This window comes from Bradysia coprophila, unplaced genomic scaffold (assembly GCF_014529535.1).
Source record: "Bradysia coprophila strain Holo2 unplaced genomic scaffold, BU_Bcop_v1 contig_232, whole genome shotgun sequence".
In the NCBI taxonomy this organism is placed as follows: Eukaryota; Metazoa; Arthropoda; class Insecta; order Diptera; family Sciaridae; genus Bradysia; species Bradysia coprophila.
This window is the reverse complement of record NW_023503493.1, coordinates 20,239,243-20,266,206: the sequence shown is the minus strand read 5'-3', so window position 1 is coordinate 20,266,206 and position 26,964 is coordinate 20,239,243. Positions and strand designations below refer to the sequence as shown.

General features: G+C 35.3%; 1 protein-coding gene across 6 annotated transcripts in view; it reads left to right on the top strand.

Annotated features, from left to right (window-relative positions):
* LOC119075649 (adenylate cyclase type 3) overlaps positions 1–26,964 on the top strand; it is a 46,293-nt gene that overhangs the window by 8,645 nt on the left and 10,684 nt on the right. For 5 of the 6 annotated variants that reach the window (XM_037182139.1, XM_037182137.1, XM_037182138.1 and 2 more), the window contains exons 3-10: positions 874–1,045; positions 16,922–17,081; positions 17,149–17,298; positions 17,457–17,575; positions 23,101–23,212; positions 23,283–23,410; positions 23,500–23,658; positions 24,169–24,307. In XM_037182139.1, coding sequence (XP_037038034.1) covers positions 874–1,045; positions 16,922–17,081; positions 17,149–17,298; positions 17,457–17,575; positions 23,101–23,212; positions 23,283–23,410; positions 23,500–23,658; positions 24,169–24,307 — 1,139 coding nt within the window. The remainder of the gene's footprint in view (positions 1–873; positions 1,046–16,921; positions 17,082–17,148; positions 17,299–17,456; positions 17,576–23,100; positions 23,213–23,282; positions 23,411–23,499; positions 23,659–24,168; positions 24,308–26,964) is intronic. The other variant, XM_037182140.1, reaches the window with a different exon arrangement.

Below are 26,964 nucleotides of genomic sequence, written 5' to 3'. Positions count from 1 at the left end.
GATGTGTTTAACGCAGTAATGAGAAACATAAGTACATAATTATTCTGCGTTGGGCCAACACTGTAAATTGCTTAAGCTAGATTTTTTCTTCAATTTTACAAAGGAATTTAAATTATAATGAAGATTAAAATCAATCAGATCTCATTTCCGAAACGTACAATAACCTCTTAAGTATCAACAAAATCAATAGAGTATGATAGAGTTCAATAGAGAAGAACATGAAGAAGAATGAAAACAGTGAATTGCAGACTACCATTTTATTTGTAAATTTAAAACTTTTACTGCTTTTTGGATTGTGCAGTTTCTGCGAGAAAACTTTGAATGAGAGTTTTGAACACACCGATTTCTCCTAACATTGTGTACACGTTTAACAAGTTTAAATAACTTGCTCAGTTGCTTGTGACGCCATATATTATATAAGCTTGGTTAGATAAAAACAACCATTGGCATACCATACACCACTATATTCAACATTTACTCTACCCGGTTTGTCTTGTTCATCTCCAGAATGATAAATGTTCTGATCTCAGGGTATAATGCGTGTCTTGAGAATACATAAAAGCTTTCGTACAAACAGACCACCTAATAATTTATATTATTTATCTTAGGGACATCGAAAACAAAGGGATAAAGTCTTAACAAAGTACGAACGAAACATCATTAATTATGTAAAACGGAGTGTTTTCGCAGATTGAATAAAATTGTTGACTTCATTTCATTTCAAAATATCGCTCCGACATTTAATATTTTTTATGCACAAAATCCTTTAAAGGAAATCACAGACATTTTTTTGTTCTTTAAATAAATAAATGTTTCCACGCAACATTTCAATTCACAATTATTTCAGTTAATTCAATTTGTTATTCCTTCCAGAAGTCACTGGCATATTTCTTCTGCTAAACGTCCTGCTTATAATAATTTTAAAGATATTCAAAAGGAGCAAACATAGAGGATTTTTGTACGACGTTACACCACTGTTCGCATGGATCATTGCAATTCTACAGTTGCTTTTACAATTATTAATGAAGAGCACAGTAACACCAAGGTAATTTTATTGATTACAAAAAAAAACGAAATATTTCATGAACCATTATTTATCACGAACGACAATCATAATCGATTACTTTTACGATGAAACGAAAAATATTATGAATGGTGCCGCACAAATTAACTAAATTTCCACGTTCCTTTTTGTTTTTATCTTTATTTGCAATCTTAAAGTTTGGTATCAACCTACACTCTTCTCGTCATATTTACGATTACATTATCACGTATTTCTGTCAATATTCCATCTTCTTTTTGGTGAAGAGAATTTAAAGATACCGATAGCGATAGCGAAGTTTACTCTTACATAAAACTGAGATAAATTAAAAATTTACTCCATTACAGGGGTGTGTCCCATAGCTTTTGTGTTTCAATGTTACTACAAAGTATATCAAAATAAAGTGAAAATATTTACGTAATTTAAAAGTAAAAATATTCTACACTTTGAATGAACTTTTAACGAGACTTTTAAAGAAAATTTCTTTTCTTCGGCGAACACATTTTCCCGAAACTTTCTGAACAAAAGTCTTACGGCGTTGGCCTTAAGTGGTCGTGCGTATATGTTAGGAAATAAAAAAAAACTTTGCTCTGATGAGACTTGGAGATAAATAGTAGATTACATCGGCGGAAGAATTAATTTCATGAGTGATCTAAGACACAAGTGTTATAAGTGTAGAGTTTGTATATCCAGTGGTCCCACTAAAATTTTCGTGTCCTACCGCAGGACATGTAGGACATTTTTTGAGATTTATTAAAGAAAATAACAGACATTCCAACTATGGTTGAAAGTAGTTATTTATGCCACTACAAACTTTAGATGCCTCTGTGGCATAAAATGTTGTATTTGACACAATGTAAAGTACTTTATTATGCTCATGATGTGTATTATGACAAACGGCCTATTTTAAATTCTAAAATATTAACCAGATAGGACTGCATGTGCCGCAATCAATTCACTTATTTCCACGGTTCCGTTGGAATTTACACACAGCAGAGTAAAGTAAACCAGGCAGGAGCGCTTGATTTGACTAGGGACCTGAACAATATAGTAGTCTTATTTTCATGTCAGTGTTCATTTAAGTACATTTTTATACAGTGTATTAGGTCCCTTATTTGCTTGTTTATTTGACGTTTTAAAAATGAACCGCCCCTGCCTGGTTTATTTTACTCTGCCGAGCTTTGCTCAAACATTTGTTACTGTCGATCAACAATTTTTCCGCCACATTTAACGTTGCCAATTCCTGACCAATTGATCTATCGATTTCCCTTATATTGTCTTCCTTCGCTTTTTTGTCCTTATGTTCACGATCAGCTCTTTTCAGCTTAGAATTTTTGAAGATCTAAATAAACCTGATAGTTTGTGACAAAGTGACAGCAGACGATCAGTTATGGGAATATATTTATAACACCCTTATATGCATCAATACCACCCTTGCCTGGCTGTTGTTCCTTGTATCTACTATTTATTTTGCAGAAGGTTTGTGCTGAATACAGCATTTGCGTGCCTCAAACAAAAACACGCTTTTGCCAGTCGCGAAATAACACGATATTTAATATGTCCAAGAATATCTTTAATATCTGATAATCTAAGCCAATAATCGTATGAAGTTGGGTCGAAAATTATTTTAATTTACTTTTAGAGCTCAAAATCCGCTTGATTGTTACTTAATTATAGTCCTTGGAGGGGCCTACGTAGGACAGTAGGACAAATTTTTAAAAAGTAGGACAAAGTACAAAAGTAGGACACTGTGGGAGCGCTGTATATCCGAGCCGAGGCCGAGTGCGAGTATCACGGTACAATACCTAAATCTATTACTTCTATTGTTAAAGTATTTTCAAAATTGTTCATTTAAACTGTTTTTCAACAGAGAATTGAATCACGAACCAAAGTTACTCATGTACAAAAATAGAAAAACTTACCTACAACGGAAAATAAATATCCTGGTCAACGAGAAAGTACAGCTGAATTCACCTGTATATTACATTTTATTTCAACATTCTTTTCTTGAGCCTACTGTGTGTATATAATAATTATTCTTATTGTTGCTTGGTACATCTCAATTCATTTCATTATACGTGTATTCCGAAAGAAAGTACACTGGCATATTGATTTTCTCGGCCGCACGCTGGCCTCAGCACGTCCCTTCTAGCCAAGTTGTGATCGTTTTTGAAATGAGTTTGCAGAGCTGCGAATGACGAGTAACGCTTGCCTCAAATTTTCCCTTCGTTGTTGATGAATGGACAAATGTAATGTGTTATCTGCTTCTTTAATTCATGGTTGATGAATGAAACGTTTGCCTCGGATGTTTCGGTGGTGGCTTGATATTTCAGTGTTTCATTGGATTGAGCAGGGGCAGCGGTACGTTTTGATTTGGCTGATTTGGCTGATTTGGCCGCAGTTTCATCACTTTTACGTTTTCTGTCGTTTGTTCTGCTTGTTTCGGTCGGATCCTATCACAAATGTTACAAGTATAATTAGAGAAGAATAATACAAAAAATTGGAAGAAGGGGAAATCTTGTTGTATACGACAGTCTCAAAGAGTTCTCAATCAGAAATTGAAATCGGCACCGGGATCGGACGGAATCAGATATAGCACCATCAAGATGTTTCCGCCGAATGTTAAGGAAAGGTTCTTAGAATTGGTGAATGGAGTGTGGGCCAGTCAGGACATACCGGAAGAAATGAGGAAAATATTGATGGTACTGATACCCAAACCTGGGAGAGATTTGAAAGAACTAAACAGTCACAGGCTGATAGCTTTGCTCTCGGTTTATTTGAAGGTTATAAACGCCATGATCAGGGTCTAAGCACTGAGAAAAATTTGGGCTGATCGGCCAGCCATACAATAATTGGCCAGCCATACAATAATGTTGCGTATGTCTCGAGGAATTTGAGAGATTCGATTGGTTAATGTTTTCGTGTCTTTTAAACATCCAATTTACGTTTATGATGGCAAAATATACTTAACGATTTCGAAAACATTCACCACCTAAACTGACAACCCACTACCCTCAAACTAACGACTACTTTACATGGCTTTTGGTTACTACAAAAGGTGAAGCAAGTGCGTTTTGTGAACTCTTTTTCGTATTTTTTGGTAACTTGACTGTCAGCGGAAAACAAAGCCTCTCAAATTCAAAAGAGACAAGTTTTCAATTGAAACTTTCGTGAAAATTTTAACGCGACTGAGAAAGTTTCATGGACTTTGCGGAGTTAAGAAATTTTGGTTCAAACTGGAAGAAAGTGAACTATGCGACAGATGTCATGTACGAAACGACTTGGAACACATGATGATGAAGTGTGAAAAATACGGTCGAATTCGGGCAAAGTACGGTTTTGGTGAAAAGTTTGACAATTTAGTCGATACGCTCAAAGTGATTGAAAAGTACAGGTCGCTGGTTATGTTCTACCGAGAAGCACAGTTAGATTTCTAATTGTCGTTGATTTAAAGATACACCCTGGCTTGCATACGGTCCAGTAGGACTTCGCCACAAACAAAGAGACAACAACAACAACAGAATACAAAAAATTGGAAGAAGGGGAAATCTTGTTGTATACGACAGTCTCAAAGAGGGAAAATAAAAAAAAATTAAATTACCCGTGACGAAGATTGACTAGTTGAAGCGGTTGGCATTGCATTACGGATCGCGGCATTTAATGTGGCGCTATTGATTCCGCTTGAATTAACCGTTGGCTTCTGTTCCACTTTTTCTTTCGTCGAATTGGAATTAGCCTTCTTCTTCATCTGTCTTCTTTCCGCAGCAAGAGTGGCTTCGCCGTCCGAATCCCATTCGGAACCATATTCCGGTGTCGGAGGCCGATTGTGTGGAGGTATATTTGTTGCCTGTATAGTTGGTGGCGCTGGATTTGCCAACTGTCGAGAGGATGATGCTGACGACACAACTGATAAAGGAACACATGAAGAATTGTAAAATTATTTCGATTTTGATACAATTATTGCACTATGTTAGTGCATACCTTCTCGGCCGATGCCGGTTCTAGCTTTCTTTGAGGATTGCCGTTGATCAGCCGCACCGTTTTGTCTTCGTCTCTTTGCACCGGATCGATTGCTCGGCAATTTCGGCGGCGAATCTGGAATGGGAAATTTTTTGTGTTATCGTGCAATGTTGCCTTGCTAAACGAGCAGTCTCAATTACTGAATATCTTTTTCGTTGCCACAAAGTCGTCGTCGTCATCATCGTTTAAAGCTATTGTCGTTGCTGAAATAATGGAAATACAAAGTTTCAACAATTTATCATCATATCAATGCGCTTCTGCTTCGTAAAGAAAACTAGAAAACGCTTACCAGTTGGATTTGCTTTGTTGCCACGATTGGCCGCATTCGATGATTCGAAATCCGAGTCTTCGGAACTGTCTTCCATTCCACATTAAACATAAATTAAATACGTACACACGTACAGAGGGTGTGACAACTGAAATAAATATAATAATAGAGTTAATTTACAGCAAAAGTTGAGGTCTTCATTTTAAATTGAAAATTCAGTGCCAGGTTATTGTCGCTTATATCGCAAAGATGGAAGCGGACATAACCTGTCCTTTTTATCCGTTTTAATACTTTTTTTGCTTCAATTTGACGCTCAAGTAATTAAAATTACGAGGTGACTGTAACCCCCGGTGAATTCAGCACATTCCTACCAAAAAATCGAGATAATTTTCATTCAGAACCCTCACTCCCTTTATCCAACAATTCGATGGAAATTTGTCTCTAATCGTATAATACGCAATTGCTATTTATAAAATGATTAACGGTCATCCCATCCACACTCGGCACACACACATTTCAATCAAAAACTTAAGCAACCCTGTAGACTCACCGCCATTTCAACTGATGTCGAACAATGAAACTTATTTTGAAAGTTTAACAGAATTGATGAGCTTATTCGAGGATTGAAATGACTCCACGATGTTTGAAGTTGAACCGACCAAATCGTAGATTAGATGTACAATGTTTCATCTGTCAATCGCCATTGTGTTTTTATTGCGTATGTGTGAAATCACCAATGAAATTTTCAATGACTGCCAAGTCAAGTGGTATATAATAACATAAGGTAAGTGAGGTAGTAGCTGACCGGCTAAGCAATTTTTCAACTTTGGTCATCAGTATCTCAGGATGATTTCGATGAAACTAAGTTTTTCCTTCGTCAGAATTTAATTTGGTCGCAAAAACTTCACATTTCCGCATCAATGCACAACATTCGCTTACTGCAGGTGAGCCTAAAACAATTCCCACCATTAGAAATCACTCTTGATAACTAAGGTAATCTTGACGAGGGATTAGGTATATAATTTCTATGATATAAAAAGTAAAATGGTCTGAACTTTAAGCTCTATTTTAATGTATATATGTATTATATGTATACCTAATCCCAGACAGTAAAAGATTCAATTTATAGCTTTCTTGGTGCTCATTTCGTTATATAATATCAAATTTACGAACATTTTCATTTTTTCCGCAAGTCATCCAAGATAATATTTTCATTTTTCACAAAATCACAACGGATATAATTGCTCGAATCACACTTTATTATAATGAACCTTAAATGTGTTCAATTAAATTCATTTACATATATGTCCTGGTAATTAAGCTCAACATACGTCAACGGAGTACTATATAACATAAAAGGAAATTCACATGTCAACCGAACAAAACCTCTTGTTGAGGAACAATAATTAATTAATTTATTCTCGAGCTAACGAAAACAATTCGTTGCTAAAACCTCAAATTGTAGGAAAACAAACATTGCCTGCAGGTGTATCTTGAAGGAAACGTTATACTATTACACCGGATAACAGTACAAATATAACAATGTTTTTAAAGAACAAAGCATGTGAATCTACGTCTTTTGCGCAACAGGGGTTGAATAGTGAAAATACCGGCATCGTCGATTACCATTACCAAAAATCGGACTGTTCCTTTTTTTTTTTAAATTATTATGACATCAACCACTGTTCTTACAACAGTCCAAAACTGTTATTCATGTAACTCAGCATCATAATGTGCAAAATTTGCTAACTTTGGATGCAACTATTGCATAAATCGTTCTGTGAATATCGGTGCAAAGTACTTTATTAGGCTCTAGATGCCTAATAACCTTGACTGTAAGTCATGGGTTTTACAGAAACAAATACACCGTAGGTAACACGTTCACTATGATTAAAAATGTATGAAAATGTGATGAAAAAACGTTTTTCGGCTTCGCCTCGGGTCGACAATCGACATCTAGTGCGAAAAAATACCTTCATACCTACCTTCGTAGATAAATAACTAAAATGTAATAATTTTCTGCTCTTTGTTAACACGATAACTTGAGTAAATCTCAACGGATTTTCAAAAACTTTTTTTTATTTGATGAAGCATTGAAATCCTCAGGTCAAGTTCGAAAATAGGTGGTATCGGTTCAACCATCTGGTAGTAGTTCTTGAAAGACGCCTTTTCTGCTCTTTGTTAACACGATAACTGGAGCAAAGCTCAACCGATTTTCAAAAACTTTTTTTATTCGATGAAGCATTGAAATCCCTAGGTCAAGTTTGAGAATGGGTGGTACCATCTGGAAGGAATTCTCACAAAAAGCCTTATCTGCTCTTTTTTCACACCGTAACTGGGGTTATTTTGAACCGATAAAAAAAAGTTTGATAAAGCACAGACTTCCTGAGGTTAGGTTTTAAGATACATTATATTGGTCTAACGATGTAGCTTCTGTTGCTAAACGAATTTTCGATAATTGTTTCTTTTTATTTTACTTTGTCTTGTTAACAAAAGCGATTGAACCACAAAAAATTGACGAGTGTGACGTTTGCGGCCAGAGCGAAGCGAGGGCCGTAATTCACACGAGTTTAATTTTTATTGAAGACATTCATCATTTTATAGACAATAACGGTCTAATATGAGCATAAAACCAGACCAGAAACAGAAAATAAAGTTGTGAATCAAAAATTAAAGAAGATTTTCAGTAAAACTAAACAGAATTAAATTATTAATGAGAAATTTAGACCGTTCTAGTATAGTTCTTCTGAATCAACCAATAAATTATTATCAATAAAGAATCTATTAAGAAGCTCAGGTTCAGACAGTCAAGGGATCTGACCCACCCAACAGGTGCGGCCTAGTTATAATTATGACACCGAGTGCAAAGTCGCTTCATCATTATTTCTTCAAAATGTTCGCACGTCATCTTGAGTTAGAAATGAAATTACTTTATAATAGAAGACGTTTAAATGAATAGTGTGGTCTAATTGCCTAATAAAATGGTAACAACCAGGACAATGTGGGTGGGTCAGAAAAATAATGTTAAGGAACACTTTAAGCTCAAACGCTTTTAATATTTCTGTTTTGTCTAGTAATGAGCGAAATCTTCAATTTCTAAAATATATTAAAACCACTTATGAAAACTTTCGTCACATTGTTGATGCATACGTCGATTAACTGCAACGTTGAGATTGTTTTTTTTTTGAACTTACCATAATTTTGCTTGAACAACAACGAGACGATCTGGCTGGCTCAGCCTTTTCATAAAAAAGCGTATGCAATCCTTACCGTTTTTCCACTGTTTTCATTATTATCACAAATGTTCATTATTAGCATCACAATGGTTGGCTGTGTTTTTTTCACCTGGATCCTTTTCTGAATATATCGAAACAAAAGAATGTTCATTGGATGCAGGACACAACGAAATTGAAACCTCAAAAAAAATCAGTCTATTCAAGGTATATTTCTAAACGCAGAAATGCTTTGTGCGATAGATATAAAAACAACAACAACGAGAATTCTATTTGTATAAAAAGGGAAAGGTTGTGCAAGACTATGTTATTAAGAAGAAACTGAGCGCGAAATTGCTTGTATTTCGATGAAACCTGTGTCTTCGCAAAGACGGCACACCCGCATGTTACTATAACATGGTATACAATGAACTCGTTTAAGATCATGAAGCTTTATAAGTTTGTTTAAGCGAGTTGTTTCTATTCAGCACATCATTTCAATCTCACTTTTATTTAACATTTAAAAATCAACGCTGTTTGCGTGGTTTGAAATCGTGACACGGAGAGTCAATATTATTTTTATAATTTCGTTCAAGTTGTTACAGCTTAAGCTTTCAATCCATTGACAATAAATCAAGGGAGAATTTATAATTTAGGCATGTTAAATATCGACATTTTCAACATCCTGAGCTTTCAAGAATGTGATAAATGAAGGGTGTGAATATGCAGGTAAACAGCTCGATCGGTTTGAACAGATTTGGACTGATTAGGTCTTTTTTCTTTTAGAAAAAAACCCTATTGTGGACACTTCATCTATCTGTCTGTCTGTCTGTCCATGTGTCTGTGTCACAAATAAAAAATGAGACGATAACAGCCTTGATTCAAAATTGCAATGCTACTATGAACAAATGAACACCAGGCAAATAATAATTATTCGTTATCTGATAACCAATCGCTCATAGTTGGCATTGCAATTCGAAAATTTGGTAGTTGGTAACTGACTACCAGGATGATAGTTGACAACCGAATTGATTGCCTGCGAGATGTTTACTATTCGAGAGCTGCGCACCAACTGACGAAATTATTCTGCCTGCTTGCTTATTTAAAGCTTGAATTTTTGGTAGTTGACTACCAAACTGGTAGTTCACTACCATGCTGATAAAGAGGTGGTAGAGATGTTAACTGTTTGAGAGCTGCACACCCACTGATGAAATTATTTAGGATGTCTGCCTATTTATAATTCGATAATTTGGTAGTTCTTCCTGTTTGCCTATTTATAATTGACGTATTTGGTAGTTGGTAACTCCAGAATTGAAAAATTGAGAGAAAGAAAAAAGACCTCTTTAGGCTTATAGCCGGTATATTCTTGTTAGAATTCGTATACGAAATGACACATAAATCACGTCACTCTAATTTACGGAATTTTCAACACTTCTTCGTCATGTCAAAAGGATCAAATTTGGACCAAATTTGTTAGAATCGTCAACTTAAACACCACTATCAAATGGAGTTTCAGCTTTGTTACCGGTCCCTTTTTTTGACTAAGCAGAGAAACATTTATTTAACATAAAACGTGCTGCTTACATAACATAAGTTCCTTAATTACACAGCACATTGATCAATCCGGGGGACATCGTCATTACAAACAAAAAGTCGAATTCAATTAATCTTTTCACAAAGCTCAAAGGTGGCTACGTCATGAGCCATAAATATGATTACTAATTATATGGATAGTCTTTGTTAAAACACTTTCGGACAACTGCTTGAGGAACGAATTGTCTAATTTCACTTCACGGAAAAATTCAATAACGCTATCACCGAACGTTCCACGACTTCCGAATCACAGATCGCGAACGCACCAGTCTCTCTCGCCGAATGATTGCACGTATTTTTCAGTGTAAAATGGAATGCATTTGCGGTATATTTTTTCTTTTTCATCCTTGACAGTTTGATCCTGGTTGATGTCGTTCGTTTCATATCGAATCGTTGGATAAATGATGTAAGCTTTCTTAGAGTTCGGGTGGAAGGCAATAATGTCACTGAATCGACTTCTTCCGTCTGTATCGACAGCATACACTTCTTCGTAGCACGTGAATCCTATCGTTCTCAGCAGGTTGGCAATGAAATGTTTGATACTATGATGTCTTGACGTAATTAGCAGGTTATTCGCCGAGCAGCTTCCAGTAACATGTTGAATGGTTTCACTCTCTTTGCCGCATTTACGACAAAGGTTGGAAGAGCTTGCGACACCTGGAACGCCGTTGAGCAGGCGTCCCACTTGTCCGAAATGTCCGAAATTTCACACATTTTCTTTAAGATTTGATCAGAATTAAATATTGAAACTATAAAAGCCCCTAAATAAAAAAATCGCCTGCGGCGCTATTCATAGTACTTTTAATTGCAGTTTCATTCCATCAATACTTTGTCCCTAATTAAGTAGTTATTAAGCTTTTATCCGATCAAATATTTCAATAAGAAGCTTTAACTCCCCTGCATCACATATTGGCTGACTCCAATATCTTTTTAAAGCATTTATTCAGTATGGGCACAACTGAACAGTTTCAATTACATCAATAGATGCGAGTATGCTTTCGAATTTTTAATGCAAGAGTAGGAAAGTATGTATAAATTCCAGATAGATTTACTTCAAATCAATTACAAAGCCTCATCGGCGCATCGAACATCTGGAATCAAAATTTAAATGTTGGCGTAGAGAGCAGAAATTATAAGTAACATCTCCATACAAAGTATATGAAGGGTCAACTTATAATTTTAACTTGTAACGAAAAGTAAAAATCGCAATCTCCCTATTATTGCTTCCATGAAATACATGCGACTGATGTTTGAGAGGTCAGTGTGTCAAGTTTAATGTTCGTATAAAATTTGAGGAATGGAAACTCTACCTAACGGAACCAATGCGGTAAAAACTGTTTCGCCTGAAAGTATTAAGGAAGAAACCCATCCCGTTTTAAACCTGGTTAGATTTATTCGTAAATATTTCAGAATCTCTATTCAGGTTTCTGATCAGTACAGCTGCAGGTCAAATCAAAGTAAACTTCGAAAAAATTCTCTAGTTTAGAGAACTTCAACTTACGTATTTCCTGATCAACTCATATAAAACCTCAGGGGTTTTAGTGGGATGGACTTACAGACTTTTTCTTTTAAGATTTATTAAAAATTGGAAAAAAATTGTCCGAAATATTTGCAGGAAATGTCCGAAATTTTTATAAAATTGTCCGAAATGTCCGAATTTCGGACAAGGCAAAATTTAGTAGGACGCCTGGTTGAGATTGGCATAGTTGGTGCTGAGTTTGATTGCTGAGACCCATTCGGACGATGAAAGCGAGTTTTTGTTGTACACAAAGTCGTTACTGGGGGTGTGATTTTTGAAGTGAACAGCGCCTGAACCTTGGTAATTCAGCTTGCACCAGCAATCAAATGTTTCATTGCGTAGAGCAGCTCGCAATGATCGTGATGTGTCACCAACAACGTTCAGTGCTTGTATGCATTGGGTCATTTCATCACGGCAGTCGGACACGGAGTGGAATAGGCCATCGTTTATTTTCGACAGTTTGCTTGCTAGACTGAAATGTTGCAAGTGGACTTCCCATGCAGCTCTGAACAGTCCCAGACCGCGCAGTTTCCTTGGTGCGTAAAAAAGGTTGTCGTTCGTTCTAGTTGGAAGGCCGATGATTTCTTTGACTGTTCGACGTATCATTACATCTAGGCCGTTCGTGACTGTTGATGGAATTTTGTGAATTGGTGCCGCTTGCAGCGGGTAGACTAGAATCGGGAAGACGTACTGGTTGATAACGTTCAGCTTTTGGTCAGGCTTCAGTAGTGGCGATGTCGACATTTGGTTTAGATTTGTGTTCAGCTTCGTGATGCACGTATCGTCGAACACCAATTCTGATTCAAACGAGCATCCCAGATATTTTATTTTTTCATTCCGTTGAATGCCAACAATCTCACTTCCATCAGCGAGTCGAAGCGTGCCGCATTCCAATTTACCATTTCTGATGGTGATGGCTTGACTTTTTGATGCGTTCAGGACGAGACCGATTTTTGCAAACAACGATTTGATCAGATCAATTGTACGGCATGCCGAATTTTCACAGTGTGACGATACGGCCTGATCGTCGGCGAAACCAGATAGACAGATTGGGTCATATTCGGCTGAACGTTCGTATCCCTTTTTGCTTGCGTATTGAGAGTCGCAAATTTCTTCGTAGATGAAGTCAATAGCGATGTTAAACAGGATCGGTGATAACGGTCCTCCTTGAGGGACCCCGCATTTGATTTCAATTGGATGAGAAGATTCTTTGCCTAGAGTAATGTTTTTGTTGAATAACTTCTACAGTTCAAGTCAAAAAATTGGTTTCAGTCAAGTCAAGGCGAGTCAAAAAATATTCAAACAAAATATCAATTTCGAAGAATTTTCTATGAAGATTTTTATCTATGAGATTTTTGGTTTCATTCCTCTGGAACTGTGTACACTATACATCCTTCAGAACAAAGCTTTCCAAGCTTAAATGTGAAAACGCATTTTTGTAATTATGTTTTACAGTTCTTCTATTAAGTGTGTCAGTTTCCATAAAAGGACTTACACAATGCGCGTAGGTAAAGCTCGTGGACGTATATAACCGAATCAATGCCGACATGGTTGGTTGGGTATTATGTTGTTAGTTTCCACCGATTCAGAAATGGTACGTTTTTAGATATCTCAGATTTTTGTGTACATACAGATACGCTATCGCCCGAAATTCTACCTGTGAGGTCAACCATTGTATTACAAATCGTCCTATTCACAGCATCGGCTCAGAATGTCTAGTAATAACGTTTTACTCCGTCTTCAGAAAATTGTTAAATCTTTGTAGTTTGTCGGACAAAATGTGTTTTCTATTTTTATTTCAAACAACAAATTGTTCACAATTGGGCTATCTCAATGTGTAAATTAGTTCACCCGTCGAATAGCTGCATAATTTTTGAGCCATGTAACATGGGAATTACCGTGTTTCGTGTAGTTAGCAGTTTCATTTTCGTTTCGGTTTGTATTCAAATTAGATTCAACAATATTATTAGAGACAATAAGCGATACATACCTACTCCAGTCTTCGGTGTATGTTGTATATACAGGTTCACATCCCCTGCAACGAAGCATTGTTGTTGTATGTTTGTTGTGTAATATTGTATATATACATATATGTATAATTATAGCTGCCACATCTTTTCACCATATTAGCGAGTGTGGCACGGGGTAGTTAGTACACACGTAAAAGTGCTGCTTTACACAATGAACGAAACAAATAAGAATTACCATTTTAATGGAAAATAATTTTCTGGTGAAAGTATCTCAAAAGCAAAACTTTCTGCTCTAATTAGTCCAATCCGATCCCTCTTTCTCATTAAAACGAGCAATTATTTTCTACACTTTACCGAGTTTTCTGTAATAATTAATTGAAAGTGTTGGAGTTCTATAATTTTTCTTGTGTCAAAACATTTCTCCTGCTTGTCGGTGGCATAAATATTACGTTAAAAATATTCTGTTAAACATCTACCCACCAGCTTTCACTTTGTCTACTATAACTCTATTGGACTGGACGATTTTATTCCCTTGACTGAAAGTCAGGGTCTTACACCAGAAAATACCGAAATATGTGGGTAACAAAAAAGTTCACTGTGATTGAAATGTATGAAATGGTATGAAAAACGTTAAATGTGGGTAACAAAAAATCGTTGAAGGCACGATAACTTGAGTAATTTTTAACCAATTTGGATGAATCTTTTTTTTAAATTTGTGGTAGTAAAATACCGAGGCTAAGTTCGAAGATGGGCTATGTGGGACGAAGGATCTGGAAGCTATCCCAGAAAAACAGGATTTTACACTGTTGATTATAGCCTCAATCGAAAAAGATTACTTTGATGAAATTTGATTTTCATCACACGAACTACGAAAATTGTAATTTTCGGTTCCCAAACGGGAAGCGAAAGTAAAAAAATGCAAGTTATGTATCGAAATCGGTTAATACATAATGCGAAAGTCTATGTATATAATGCGAAAGTCGATGTACATAATGCGAAAGTCAAATCTTGTCAAGGTGTTTACTTTGATCAATATTGAAAAAACCGTGCGCCAGTGCTCTGATTAATGTTAGCATACAAAGTTGATGACGAATAATTCAAAGGTTGTTGTTGTTGTTATTACGTCTGATTGTTGTGATGGTTGATAATGTTAATATTTTCTTATACCAGGGGGCTGCCGCCCCCTGGACCCCCGCAAATGTCAACATATTTTGGTTTAATTCATCATACGATAACGCATTTCTTCGAGTTTATGTGCCTCAATTACAATTTTCGTAGTTCTCGTGATAAAAAGTTATGTGGATCACACGGGACGACGTAAAGAAATTCAACCTGTGCGATTGCGGCCCTTGCCTTCGGCGCGGGCAGCAACTCTCGCACACGGTTGAATTTCTTTACTTTCGTCCCTTGTGATCCAAATAACTATTTGTTGCGTAGTGTGTGTAAATCGTATAAGTATGTTTTCGATAATGTGCATGAAACAAGTAGAAAAAAAAATTTCGGCACTACATGCCCAGTCTCTAACCGGTAAACATCTCTTGTTAGTGAACTGCTAGCAATTTGATAGTTGACTATCAACTTGATAGTTGACTATCAGATTTGATAGTTGACTATCAGATTTGATAGTTGACTAACAACTTGATAGTTGACTATCAAATTTGATAGTTGACTATCAGCTTGATAGTTGACTAATAACTTGATAGTTGACTAACAACTTGATAGTTGATTAACAACTTGATAGTTGATTAACAACTTGATAGTTGATTAACAACTTGATAGTTGATTAACAACTTGATAGTTGACTAACAAATTTAATGCGTCTACTACCAAAGAAAGATGTTTTTTTTTACTCAAGGTCTTACGGCAGAAAAATGTCATGAGCACACTATGATTGAAAAGTGTTGGAAATTTTATGAAAAACGTTAAATGTAACCATCATTCATTATTCCAACAATCAAACAAAATATGTTACAACTCCCATACGAGTATGAAGTTTGCGGCCAGAGCGAAGCGAGGGCCGTAATTCTCACGAGTCGTAATAATTTTATGGGATATTATATTCGACCAATAGAAAAATTCAATTTTACCGATAAAAAATAATAAAATACTGATAGAAATGTGGTACATGTCGCTGGCACCTCTTCAGTAAATCAGTAAAAAGTAAAAAAAAAATTGTCTTTGCTTCACTCTTCGTCGATTTTGGAAATATAAAGCAAAGGCGGGTCGTTCCTAGCGAATTCATCCTTTTACAAAATGTAACGAGAAGGCGTTTTGTTCGTTCCAAGGGAATTCATCCTTTTACAAAATGTAACTTAAAGACGTTTTGTCAATTCCTCACTTTTGTCGTTTTCTGAATCGACAAAAGTGAAGAAACGAAAAAAAAAATTAATTTATTTATCGGTCGTTTATTACCATCCACATTTTATTCACGAGTGACGGTTTTGTAAAATACCGGGGGACTTCCTTTTTGTACAAAACTGTTAGAGAAGAACATCTATCGGGGTTTTTTTTTAATTTTTTACCAAAGTGAAAGAGTCCTCTCATCGTTCCACATTTGTAAAACTTCGCATCTACTCTGATTAAGTTTGACAAAATGGCAAGCAAACAGAATAATAGATAGCTCATACGAGTGGGAAGTTTGCGGCCAGAGCGAAGCGAGGGCCGTAATTCACACGAGTCGCATTTTATTTACGATTTGTGGTTGATTAAAAATCTTGCTGCAAATTTATAAGAAAAATCAGAACTCAAAGATCATTCGGTCTTCGAAGGTTTATTTGAAGAACTTTTTCTGTCAAATTTCGTTGTCATGTTTAGAGTAATCGATATATTAAATGTAGGCATTTGTATCAGTGATGCTTCGGAAGTTCGACAATGAAATTGGTCAAAAATATATTGAAAAAATTGTTAGTCAAGGGACCTGACCCGCCCAAAAGGTGGGACCTAGTATTGTATATCGAAAGACAAGAAACGAAAGCATTGTGTAACCTTTTTTCCACAGATTTTCACAAAATGTCTGTAAATGGGAATGAAAAGAAAAAGAAAATAAAATCATAAGAACTTCAAATCGTCTTTAAATCTCAAAAATCGTACAGTAGGTTTAGGAGTGTGGTATGATATAGGTTCAATTTTGGAAAAAGCGCTTCTTAATGGAATAAATGGAATATTCGATGCAATAAGCTTTTCGAATGAATTTTTTCGATTTATTCCATAAGAAATCGTATTGTTTACAGACGCCATATCATAAGTTCTCTTCCTTTTTGATGCAACCATTTATTTGAAACTGAATTTCTATTGCAGAGACTCTTTAGGTTGGGCAATACTACTCAATTTCCTAGTCCACGTAAGTCTACCAATTCCGTTGAAATATACCGGAATTTTGTTTGGCATCGGTTCCTATACGCTACATTTAAGCATAACGATGGTGTTGCCAAAAAAGGAAGATTTTTTCGTTCAACAGGTACACTTCAAGTGCCAAATATAATTTGATCGGTGCACGTGACTTCAAATTGCTTTTACTTTTACAGCAACTTGTTAACGCTTTACTGATGATAACAGCTGCGTCAATTGGCTTGCTGTGCTACTTTATGGGGGAGTCAAAACATAGGCGAGCCTTTTTAGAGGCAAAACAAAGCCTTGAAGTTAAAATGGTAATCGAAGAGCAGTCAGCTGAACAGGTGCGTTATATTAAATGTTATTTCATCAAATTTCACTTGTTTAGCATTCAAAATTATTCCAAAAGTTCCATTGAAACGTACTTTCACAGCACGTTATTCAGGAAATAATGTACATAAAGAGCAAGGTGCCTTGTTAAATCAATGTTTTATTTACATAGGAAAGACTGCTACTATCTGTTCTACCCGAACATGTTGCTGTCAAAATGAGACAAGATTTGGGTTCAGATGATTCGGAGCAATTCAAAAAGATATACATGAGCCGCCATGAAAATGTCAGGTAATTTAAAATTGATCTTATTGCACAGAGAACATTTTTATCTACGAGTGTGATGTGAATATTCCAAGAGAATATGATGAATAACGATAAAGGTTATTATATTGATTCGTTCATCTGGAAAAAATACGTCCTTCCACACACACATTGTACTTTTGATGTCTTTTTTTCATCAAAAAGAAAAAAGAAATCAATTTATAGGATACAGCACGTATGCATGTTCCCTGGTATTCAAAAGCATGTGTGCACTGCAAATCGCGGTCGTCACCAATATGTGTGCTTCCGAACGTTATGTTCTCTCCATTCTATTTCATTTATTGTAAGTTTTTCAAGAACCTTACATTTTCCATCGAACAAGCATGTTCTAGGGCTGAATATTACATGCAAATGACATAGGACTCAGAACAATAAAAGAAAAATTGAGGAAAATAAAATGGAAATATTGTGTTAGTCCTATTCATGAAATAGAAAGGGAAAAAAATCACAACATTTCTGGCAGATATAGAATGTATATACGTACATACATGATGTATAAAGTACACTGTACAATCGAATGCCATAAAATGAGCTTAAGTTAAGTAAATGAAGGAAAATCGATTCAGTTTATTTTCCTATACTTATTGTTTATGGGAATGTCAATAAATAGAATGAAACAATGTAGCTGATGAGTTTGCCGCATAATAATTGGTAATTTTTGTCTCTATACAGCAAATCATTAGCTTTATTTTTTGTTGAGTGAAAGTATATTTTTTGGGGAATGTTTCTTATCGGAATTTTGATTAGGAAAGTCTTGGGTTCCACACTTGCGAACGGAAAAGAATGTGTTTATGTTTAGTCTTCTCATTTTCAGGGTCTTTGTTCGAAAAAAGGGTTCTGAGAAAACCGAAACTTTGACATTAGAAATTAAAACCGAAGAACATTTGACGGTAAATCATAGCGGGGAAAATATTTCGCATTAAAAAAAATACAACCATAGAGACCACAGTTTGTGTTGTTTGTGTGTTCTGTGCCCTGCACACAATTTAGCGAAAAATTACAATCTGAAAAGCAAAAAATTGAAATAATGAAGAGTTGTACTCTTCAGTTATACTAGTGTTAACTACTACTTGAAATTTGGGCGATTCGGGCCTTCTGCATTTTTGCAAGGATCTGTTTCAAATTTTACGGGCCCTTTCCAGATTTTCCGGAGGGGCCTTTTGGTAGGCGCATTTCAATAATTGGGATTATTACAGTTTGTTAGGGAGAAGCAATAACATAATTAGCGATAAAAAGCCGAAAATGTTGTTTTTATGGAAAGAATTCTACATAACATCCGTAGCCCGGACGGCCATTTGATTCCGACTTCATTATTTGTAATTTATGGTGCGCTTTTTTGTTTTTGATAACAAGAAGAAATGGCCATCCCGGCTTGACTCGAAAAAGACTCAAAGAAAAAGTAACTTTTTCCATACAAAAAATTTTTAGGTTTCAAAAACACAATGCCTCAAAATACATTCTGCTATATATGTTAAATGTAGTTCAAAGTTAAAAGATTGATGTCTTTTAGCAATACTTTTGAAGTTAAAAAAAAAATCAATTTCGGCCGAAAAAAATATACTCTCCAAGATTCGAGTTATTTCTTTCATCCATAGTAATATGGCCATTTCCATGCTGAGTTTTTTTTTTAAACAAGCTCATTTCAATTACAAACGAGCCGTCAGAACAGTCGGAGCGTTTGCTGCGACTGAGCCCCGTATGAACCCGTACATCTATTGCGCACGTGACCCTAGTTCGTCCGTCGCCCTACTCTTAACGTAAGTCTACTGCGCCCGTAAACGTCGGTAAAGTAAAATTCTTATGAAATTTGTACGTCTTAAAAATTGCGCATAGCGCAATTACGAAGCCCCGTACGATGTTCCTTCCAAACGTAACACAAATTTAAAATTGACCTAAAATTTCCTCAGTCCTATATTAACCTATATTTACCTATAAATAAACAATTTACTGATAAATATGCTAGTATATAGCTCAAAATAACTATCTATACCGTTATATAGCTCAATATAGCTCAATATAGCTATATATATTTATATAAAGATATCCATATTTGGGATCCTTGAAACACCACATACACATAACCAATCACTTCCCACTGATCAGTAACTTTGTAAGTATCATTTTCACCGATTTATATTGTTTTTACAAAAATCCAAAATGGCGGCCGACGGCCATTTTATTAGGAGACCTGAAATAGTACTGACGATTCACAATTATTAATACATTTCAAACAAAAAAAAAATCATGAAATTCGGTCAAATTTTACTCGAGATATTAACAAAAAACACCACCTTCACTCTACGGCCGAGTAGCCTCATATAAGCTCACTCCAAGAGACCTAGCTCACGCTCCGGTAAACCGAATTTCATGAACTTTTTTTTCGCTTATTGGTACGGTCAATACCTATCTATTGAAGCAAAATCCATCTAAATACGTTCAAATTTGGCCAACCTACAAGCAAAAACGGCTTGCCGCCCTGCACCTAGTTCACACCAAGGGGTCTAACAAACGAGTCGGTCATCCAATTTCCATAAACTTTTTTTTTGTCGATAGGTATTGTAAACACCTTTCATTTGATGTATCACTTACCAGTGTAGCCTTTAAATGGCCAGAGAAATCTTTGGAAAACGTTAAAGCACTTATGGGGCCCCAACTCGGGAGGGGTCGAACCAAATTCGCCCATCTTCGAACTTAGCCTCACAATTTCAACTACCTTTCAGGGAATTTTTTTTTTTTTGAAATAGGATTTGATGTACTTAAGATATCGACGTGACAGAAGGATTCGTTATCTATGAACATAGGCAAACACTTTGCCCTTACCGTCTGCTTCGAATTCCATCAATTACACACGGCACCGTAATCCTATAAGCCCCTTCATATTACATGTCCACAAATACACTATATACCATAACGCATAACACTGACTCAAACGATCCTCCGATGGTCCGTTGCCAAAGCGTAACGTTAAAAATATCGAATATCCTGTTATTTTTAAGGTGACGAAGTACTTATATATCGGATTTCATGCTTGAGCTTCTAAGAGGTAGCAGTAAGACACAATTATGTTTTAAATTTTTACCAAAAAGTTCTCATTTATATTCATATGGGTAGTTATATGAACAACACTTTGTAGCCTTAGGGTCGTAAAACATGTGTATGAAAATTCATTACACCATAAGTTGTGGTATTATTACTCACTAATCAGGAAAATTTTAACACAGAATACCAAAAATCAGGAAAAGCTTTTCGGAAACGTAAATTAGAAAAATTCTAAAAATTCTTTACATTTGTCTTTCGAAAAAGTGCAAAAAAACATTTCCTTTTACAAAATATTTTCCTGATCAAAAAAGTCTGTAAGTTAAGAGTTTGGTTATTCATGAAAGTTCTCATATTTAATTGTTTTCTATCCACATTTTCTGTGCAACAGACAGGAGTTCACCTGAAACTCTTTAATTAAATTTGTTGCTGCCAACTAAAACTATTTAAATTGGATTTATTGCTGCCAGGGATAAATCTCTCCGAACAAATTTATTTTAAAAACGTCACCTGAAATTTGTTATTGACTTCAAAGTTCTTTTTTTATCTCGATATTCGTGTTGTAACAACTTTAGGTGAACTATGCGTTAATATGCGTAACAAATGGCAAAAAACTTGGTATATTTAAAACTCTTTCTGTCTGTTTGCTCAACTTTAAAATAATTTCTCCGATTAACCTTTTCCAACTCTCGTCGACGTAAATCCATCACCTGTTTTATAATCGTATCTTCTCTCATCCTTTCAATGCAATTCAGAAACAGAACAGAGAAAGTAGGTTCGGTAATCCATAATGGAATTATTGAAACAAGAATGTCATTTCCTGCAAAATTATATACAATGTCAGAATAAGGTTGATCCTCGTATGCTGCAGTAGTTGGATAAATCACTGTGTATATTCATCCTTTTCACGAAAATGATTGAAATAAACCCACATACGCACACATACATGATATCACCCATGTATGGGGATTATTCAATCATTTACATTTACGGTTTCTGTAGCAGCTTATCTTACATCCTTTCGAATATTGTGTGTACAATGTAACGTACAAACTAAATATAAGCAGAAATTCGAAATATCGAGTAGTTTTCAATCGTTCATAGTTATCGTCATATGTGCATACATTGTATGTTCAACAAATGGAACCAAATAATTGGGTTTCGAATTTCAAGTTGAAATTTTCAACTGTCAATGGACATTGGAAACCACAAGTCGCTACAGATTTCTTCATTCCCTGAAGAGTTTTCAGTGAAGAGTCTTCACTGAAGACCATTGTAAAAGCACAAAAAAAACAGTAACGGATATCATTATTCTCTCATACAGACGACAGGCATATCGTCTGTTATCAGCAGCGTAATTTACGAATGTTTTACTTTATGCAAAATCTTTTACTGCCTGCTCCTTGCGAAAGTTGACGATTACATAGCAATTTACCTCCTGTGAAAATGATCCATTTCACGTTAACTATTTTAGGTTCATTTTTTATGTGGAAACCAACTTTTGCATGAGGCACGTAGTAAACCAGAATAAATCGGATGCTGCTACGTACTTCATTACTTCGGAAACATATTTGTGAAACTCTCAAACTCACTGGTGTGTTTTCTTTTATCACAAAATTGTTACCTCATACAATGAATTACTTTCGCAGCATCCAATGTAACTAATGTTACTTTATAGCAGCCTAAAAATACAGAAGAATTATTCAATAAACATTTCACAGACTATCTGGGCGAAAGCACGTTCAACAACTAACGTCTACATTTTTCACCCAACACTAGGCATCCTTTCTCACGTGAAAATGAAAACCGTGTCTAAATTTACATGTGCTTATTTAACTTCCCATTTGTCGCAGTTAAATCTTCTTCGTCTTTAGTTTCGAAGATCAACTATAATAATACGAACCCATCCTGTGTGCCTGTGGGCCATCATTACATTGGCGAGAACTTCCTTCTACAGCAAAAACTTTCGGCAAAGTTTTTATTGTCATTATTTAATATCTCTTATTCGCGAACTTAATTCTGTTAATTATGCAAAAGAGCAAAGCAACTGATACAAGCTACAGGCATAAATGCTGTTTGCTACATAATTTATCGAACAAGATAAAATTGATAATTATAGAACAATAGAGCTGTTTTCGTTTTGCATTTTGTTTTTCACTTGACTGTGAGATAAGTTTTATGTTAGCTATCAGAAACATTATTGTCGAATGAGCTTTATTATAACGAAGCCATTTTATCATAACAAGAAATCTCATAAATTTGCCAACTATACCGTAAACATTTTACTAAGAATAATATAATCAGCAAACTAGTTAAGTGCATACCTTGTTTGCGTAATGCTACAGAATACGCATTCTTATGTATTCTTATACATCAAAGAATGGTGCTCGTTCTACTTACTACACCAGAAATACATGGAAAATTACATAATTTTCGTACATATTTTCCCTCTACAGCATCTTATACGCCGACATTGTTGGATTTACTGCGATTTCATCAACATATTCTGCACAGGATCTGGTTAAAATGCTCAACGAACTGTTTGCTCGATTTGATCGACTGGCAGAGGTAATTATTTTATATAACGTCCATATTTCCGGGTAATTAAGGTTAATGGAGTTAATTTATTCGTCGGCAGAAATATAATCAACTTCGTATTAAAATATTAGGAGATTGCTATTACTGTATCAGCGGTGCTCCGGTTGAGAGGCCAGACCACGCAGTGTTATGCGTCCATATGGGTTTATCAATGGTCAAAGCAATAAAGTAAAAAAGACATTTTCTATTAAAATGATTGCTCACAGAGTGATATTAATAACGTGTAAACTTCATCGTAAATTTATGGATATGTTTAGGTATGTGCAAAAGAAAGCAAACTCTCCGGTAGATATGAGAGTAGGTATTCATACTGGCGCTGTTTTGGCTGGTATATTGGGACAACGACAGTGGCAATTTGATGTGTATTCCAAGGACGTAGAATTAGCTAATAAAATGGAATCGAGTGGAATGGCTGGGTAAGATAAATTGTTTTTTTTTTTCTATATGCAAGCGAGAAAACGAAAACGAGAAAAATTGTTGACAAATGTATGCGTATAGAGCACTCGGAAGAGACTATACCGAGGACTATACCATAAAAAAGATATGGAAATAAAGTCACGGGTATTAAGAAAAAGGTTTCCGTTTCGTGCGTTTCATGGATTTATAGCGATCGTAAAAAAATTATGAATTTTTTTCCCTAGATACTTTAACATGGAAAGTAAAGGCATCGCATGACAAATTTATTTGTGTAACATTTTACGGTTTTCATTTTAGGCCCAAGAAAACCGAAATACTTTTTCCCTCATTTCTAATAAAACATCGATGCCATTTTTTACCTTACGATGTGTTAGACTATTAGCTAATTGCGTCTGATTTTAAGTCTTTCCACATTTAAATTGCGAGTGAAATTTATCAAAGTTCTATTTGTGTGCCACTTGATTAAACAAACTTTAAATATTTAATGTGGAAAACTTGGTCTTTTGCAGGCGAGTGCACATTTCCGAAAAAACTTTAAGTTTTCTGTCTGGAGAGTTTGAGGTTGAACCCGCTCTGGGCGAAAAACGCGAGGAAGCACTACGCATCGCCGGACTGAAAACATATTTCATTAAAAAAGTGCTGAAACCGGTAAGTTTAAAGAAAAGAAAAAATAAAGCAAAAAGGAGAAACTAATTAAATGATTAATTTGCAATGTTTCTCTTTTAAATATTTGGTTTGGCTTATTGCCAAGCTATGCTCCCTCATAAATTATTTATAAATATTTGGGTTTGCTACCAAATACGCGTACATACTCATTCTAAATAAGACTCTTCTTACCTTTTTTTTTTAATATTTTCTTCTTTCTTGAATAGAAATAAATTGTTGAATATGATTTAGCTTTGGAGCACCAAAAAAATGTGATTTTATCTCGGTTTTTCGTATAAAATATTCTGTTTCGGTTTTTTTTTTCGCTCCTGTTTTTTGAAGAATGTTATCCATAAAGAGCAGATAAAAACGTGCCGTTAAATTTCAATCATATAAATGAGTTGGCTTTTGGGATATTTTCGCAGAAAAAGCATTCTGCTAATTTTTTACCATGATGTTTTTTTTGTGTGATGTGTAGAGTCTTCAATCCGTAGACTGTTTTTTTTTTCTCGCGGGGATGATTTCGAAAATTTGTCTTTCTTTTTTTCATTCCCTTTCCGCAGCATTTTTTCCATGATAGAAGTTTGTTTGTTTTAAACTTATCGTCTAATCAATATACATGTTTTACTCGATGAACTCTAATAACCTCAGCTGTGTGAAGGATATTTTACGCTATGAGAGAAACTAAATTTCGTCTGTAAAATTTCTACAAGAAAATAATTTCATCGGTTCATTTAAATATTTACTTAGTCAGTCAGTTGTCATCAATTTTCTACAAAACTAAATAGAGCGTTAGCCGCAATTAACCCAGTATTACTCACAAAGCAAAACGTAAGCACTTTATATCTTGTTGCTGTCCCACAATGCATTTAGTGGTGGTTATGCTCGGAATTGAATAACCCAAAAGCAATGTGTGGTTGCATTTAAGTCTAAATTTTCCGTGATGAATTGAACTGGTAACCAACGAGCGTAGAGTAACCATTCCCTTTATCAGTAAAGAGGTATATGAGTATGACACAGAAAATCGATTCCAAGCATACACAAAACTCTCTCTCTAGTTGTGTGACTTTGATGCTCCATTTTAAATGACAATATTCCATGACATTGTCAGGTCACTTATTTGAATGGATTTGTGCATAATTTATTTAATGGAATTACTGAACGACTAAATGCAAATGAGCTGAAAATAGTTCGATTAATTCGTTTTAAATTTGATAAAACACATCATTTTGTAGACGTCATTTTGCATCAGCGAATTGAAATTAGGCGGAATGTTTTCTCCGGTAATTACAAAATTACAAATCAAGTATGAATGACGCAAATTAGTCTCAGCTAGAGTTTACTACAAGTTAACTCTATGTGGGAACTGTAATGCTCGGATTAAAGAAAATTGTTTGCCCAATAACAAATGAGCACTTCAGTAAAAATGTACATACTGAATAAATCCAATTTGCAATAAGCTTTATATAATCATAGCTTACAATTTTCTATATTTCGTCTATCCGGAACGCTTTAGATTTATTGACATCTTCCATGTGTAAGCCGGCAGTTAAACTTTAATACGATTTTCCATAACGAACACCAACATGTATCTACATTTATGAATGTGCTGCAAAAGCTCTGGATTAGAATATTGTGTTACGAGCATATAGAAATGTTGTTAGGAACCGTATTCCAAAAAGTAACCCTTAAATAAAACACCTCGAGGTGATGTTCTGCGCTCATTCGCATACATTATATTCAGAAATACATCTTGCCAATATGTAATGTATGGTACATGTTATTGATATATCCGTTCAAAGCCAAACTCAACTTTACGCAAACAGCAAAGTGTTTGACTAACCACACAATGAAACCCCAAATAAAATACGCTAAATCCAATCAAAGAAATTTCCATAAATTTACAAGAAAATGCTAAGGCATTTCCTTCATTTTGCTCGTGAGCTCATTATGCGGTCGGGATATCCATGATAGAAATGGAAGGATTTTACACTTTTATTTCGACACCAAGGAAAAAATCTTCCACCTTAATCTATCTATTCAAGGTGCGCACTGCGCAAGTGTAAAGGATATACAAATTATAATAATGTGGAACCCAGAAAGTTTTTCTTTGAAAATGCACTGACGAAAAAGAGATGAAGATCTCACTCACCAGTAGGCCTGTAGCGGGTAAGTTGTCTCCAGCCGAGGGGGACCGCACTGAATTTGCAACTCTTTTTTTCCGCGTGCAACTCTTTTTTTCAGAATGCAACTCTTTGCAACTGTTTTCAATGCGTTCCCCCTCGTCTCCAGGTAATATACTTCTTATCTGACCGATAAACGTCTTATCCGCTATATGTGAGATTTCAAACTCTTTTTTGTTAGTGTAAGATATGACATCTTTCCTTCAATCAATTAAAACCAAAAACACCGAATATGGTTTCCTCTCGTGACTTTCCTCTTTTCAATTAATTGCTAATTTCTGAATGAAAATATTATTAGCATATAAAAACGGCGGGACGCTTTGAAATGTTTTCATAAATACAATTGTCGTTTAAAATACAAAAAATAATGAAATGACACTTACGGATTATCCACTAAGTTAAACAGAAAAAAAAACTTTACGTAATTACAACATTAAATCACTTAGACTTCTCTAACGACCTACAGTCTATCGACCC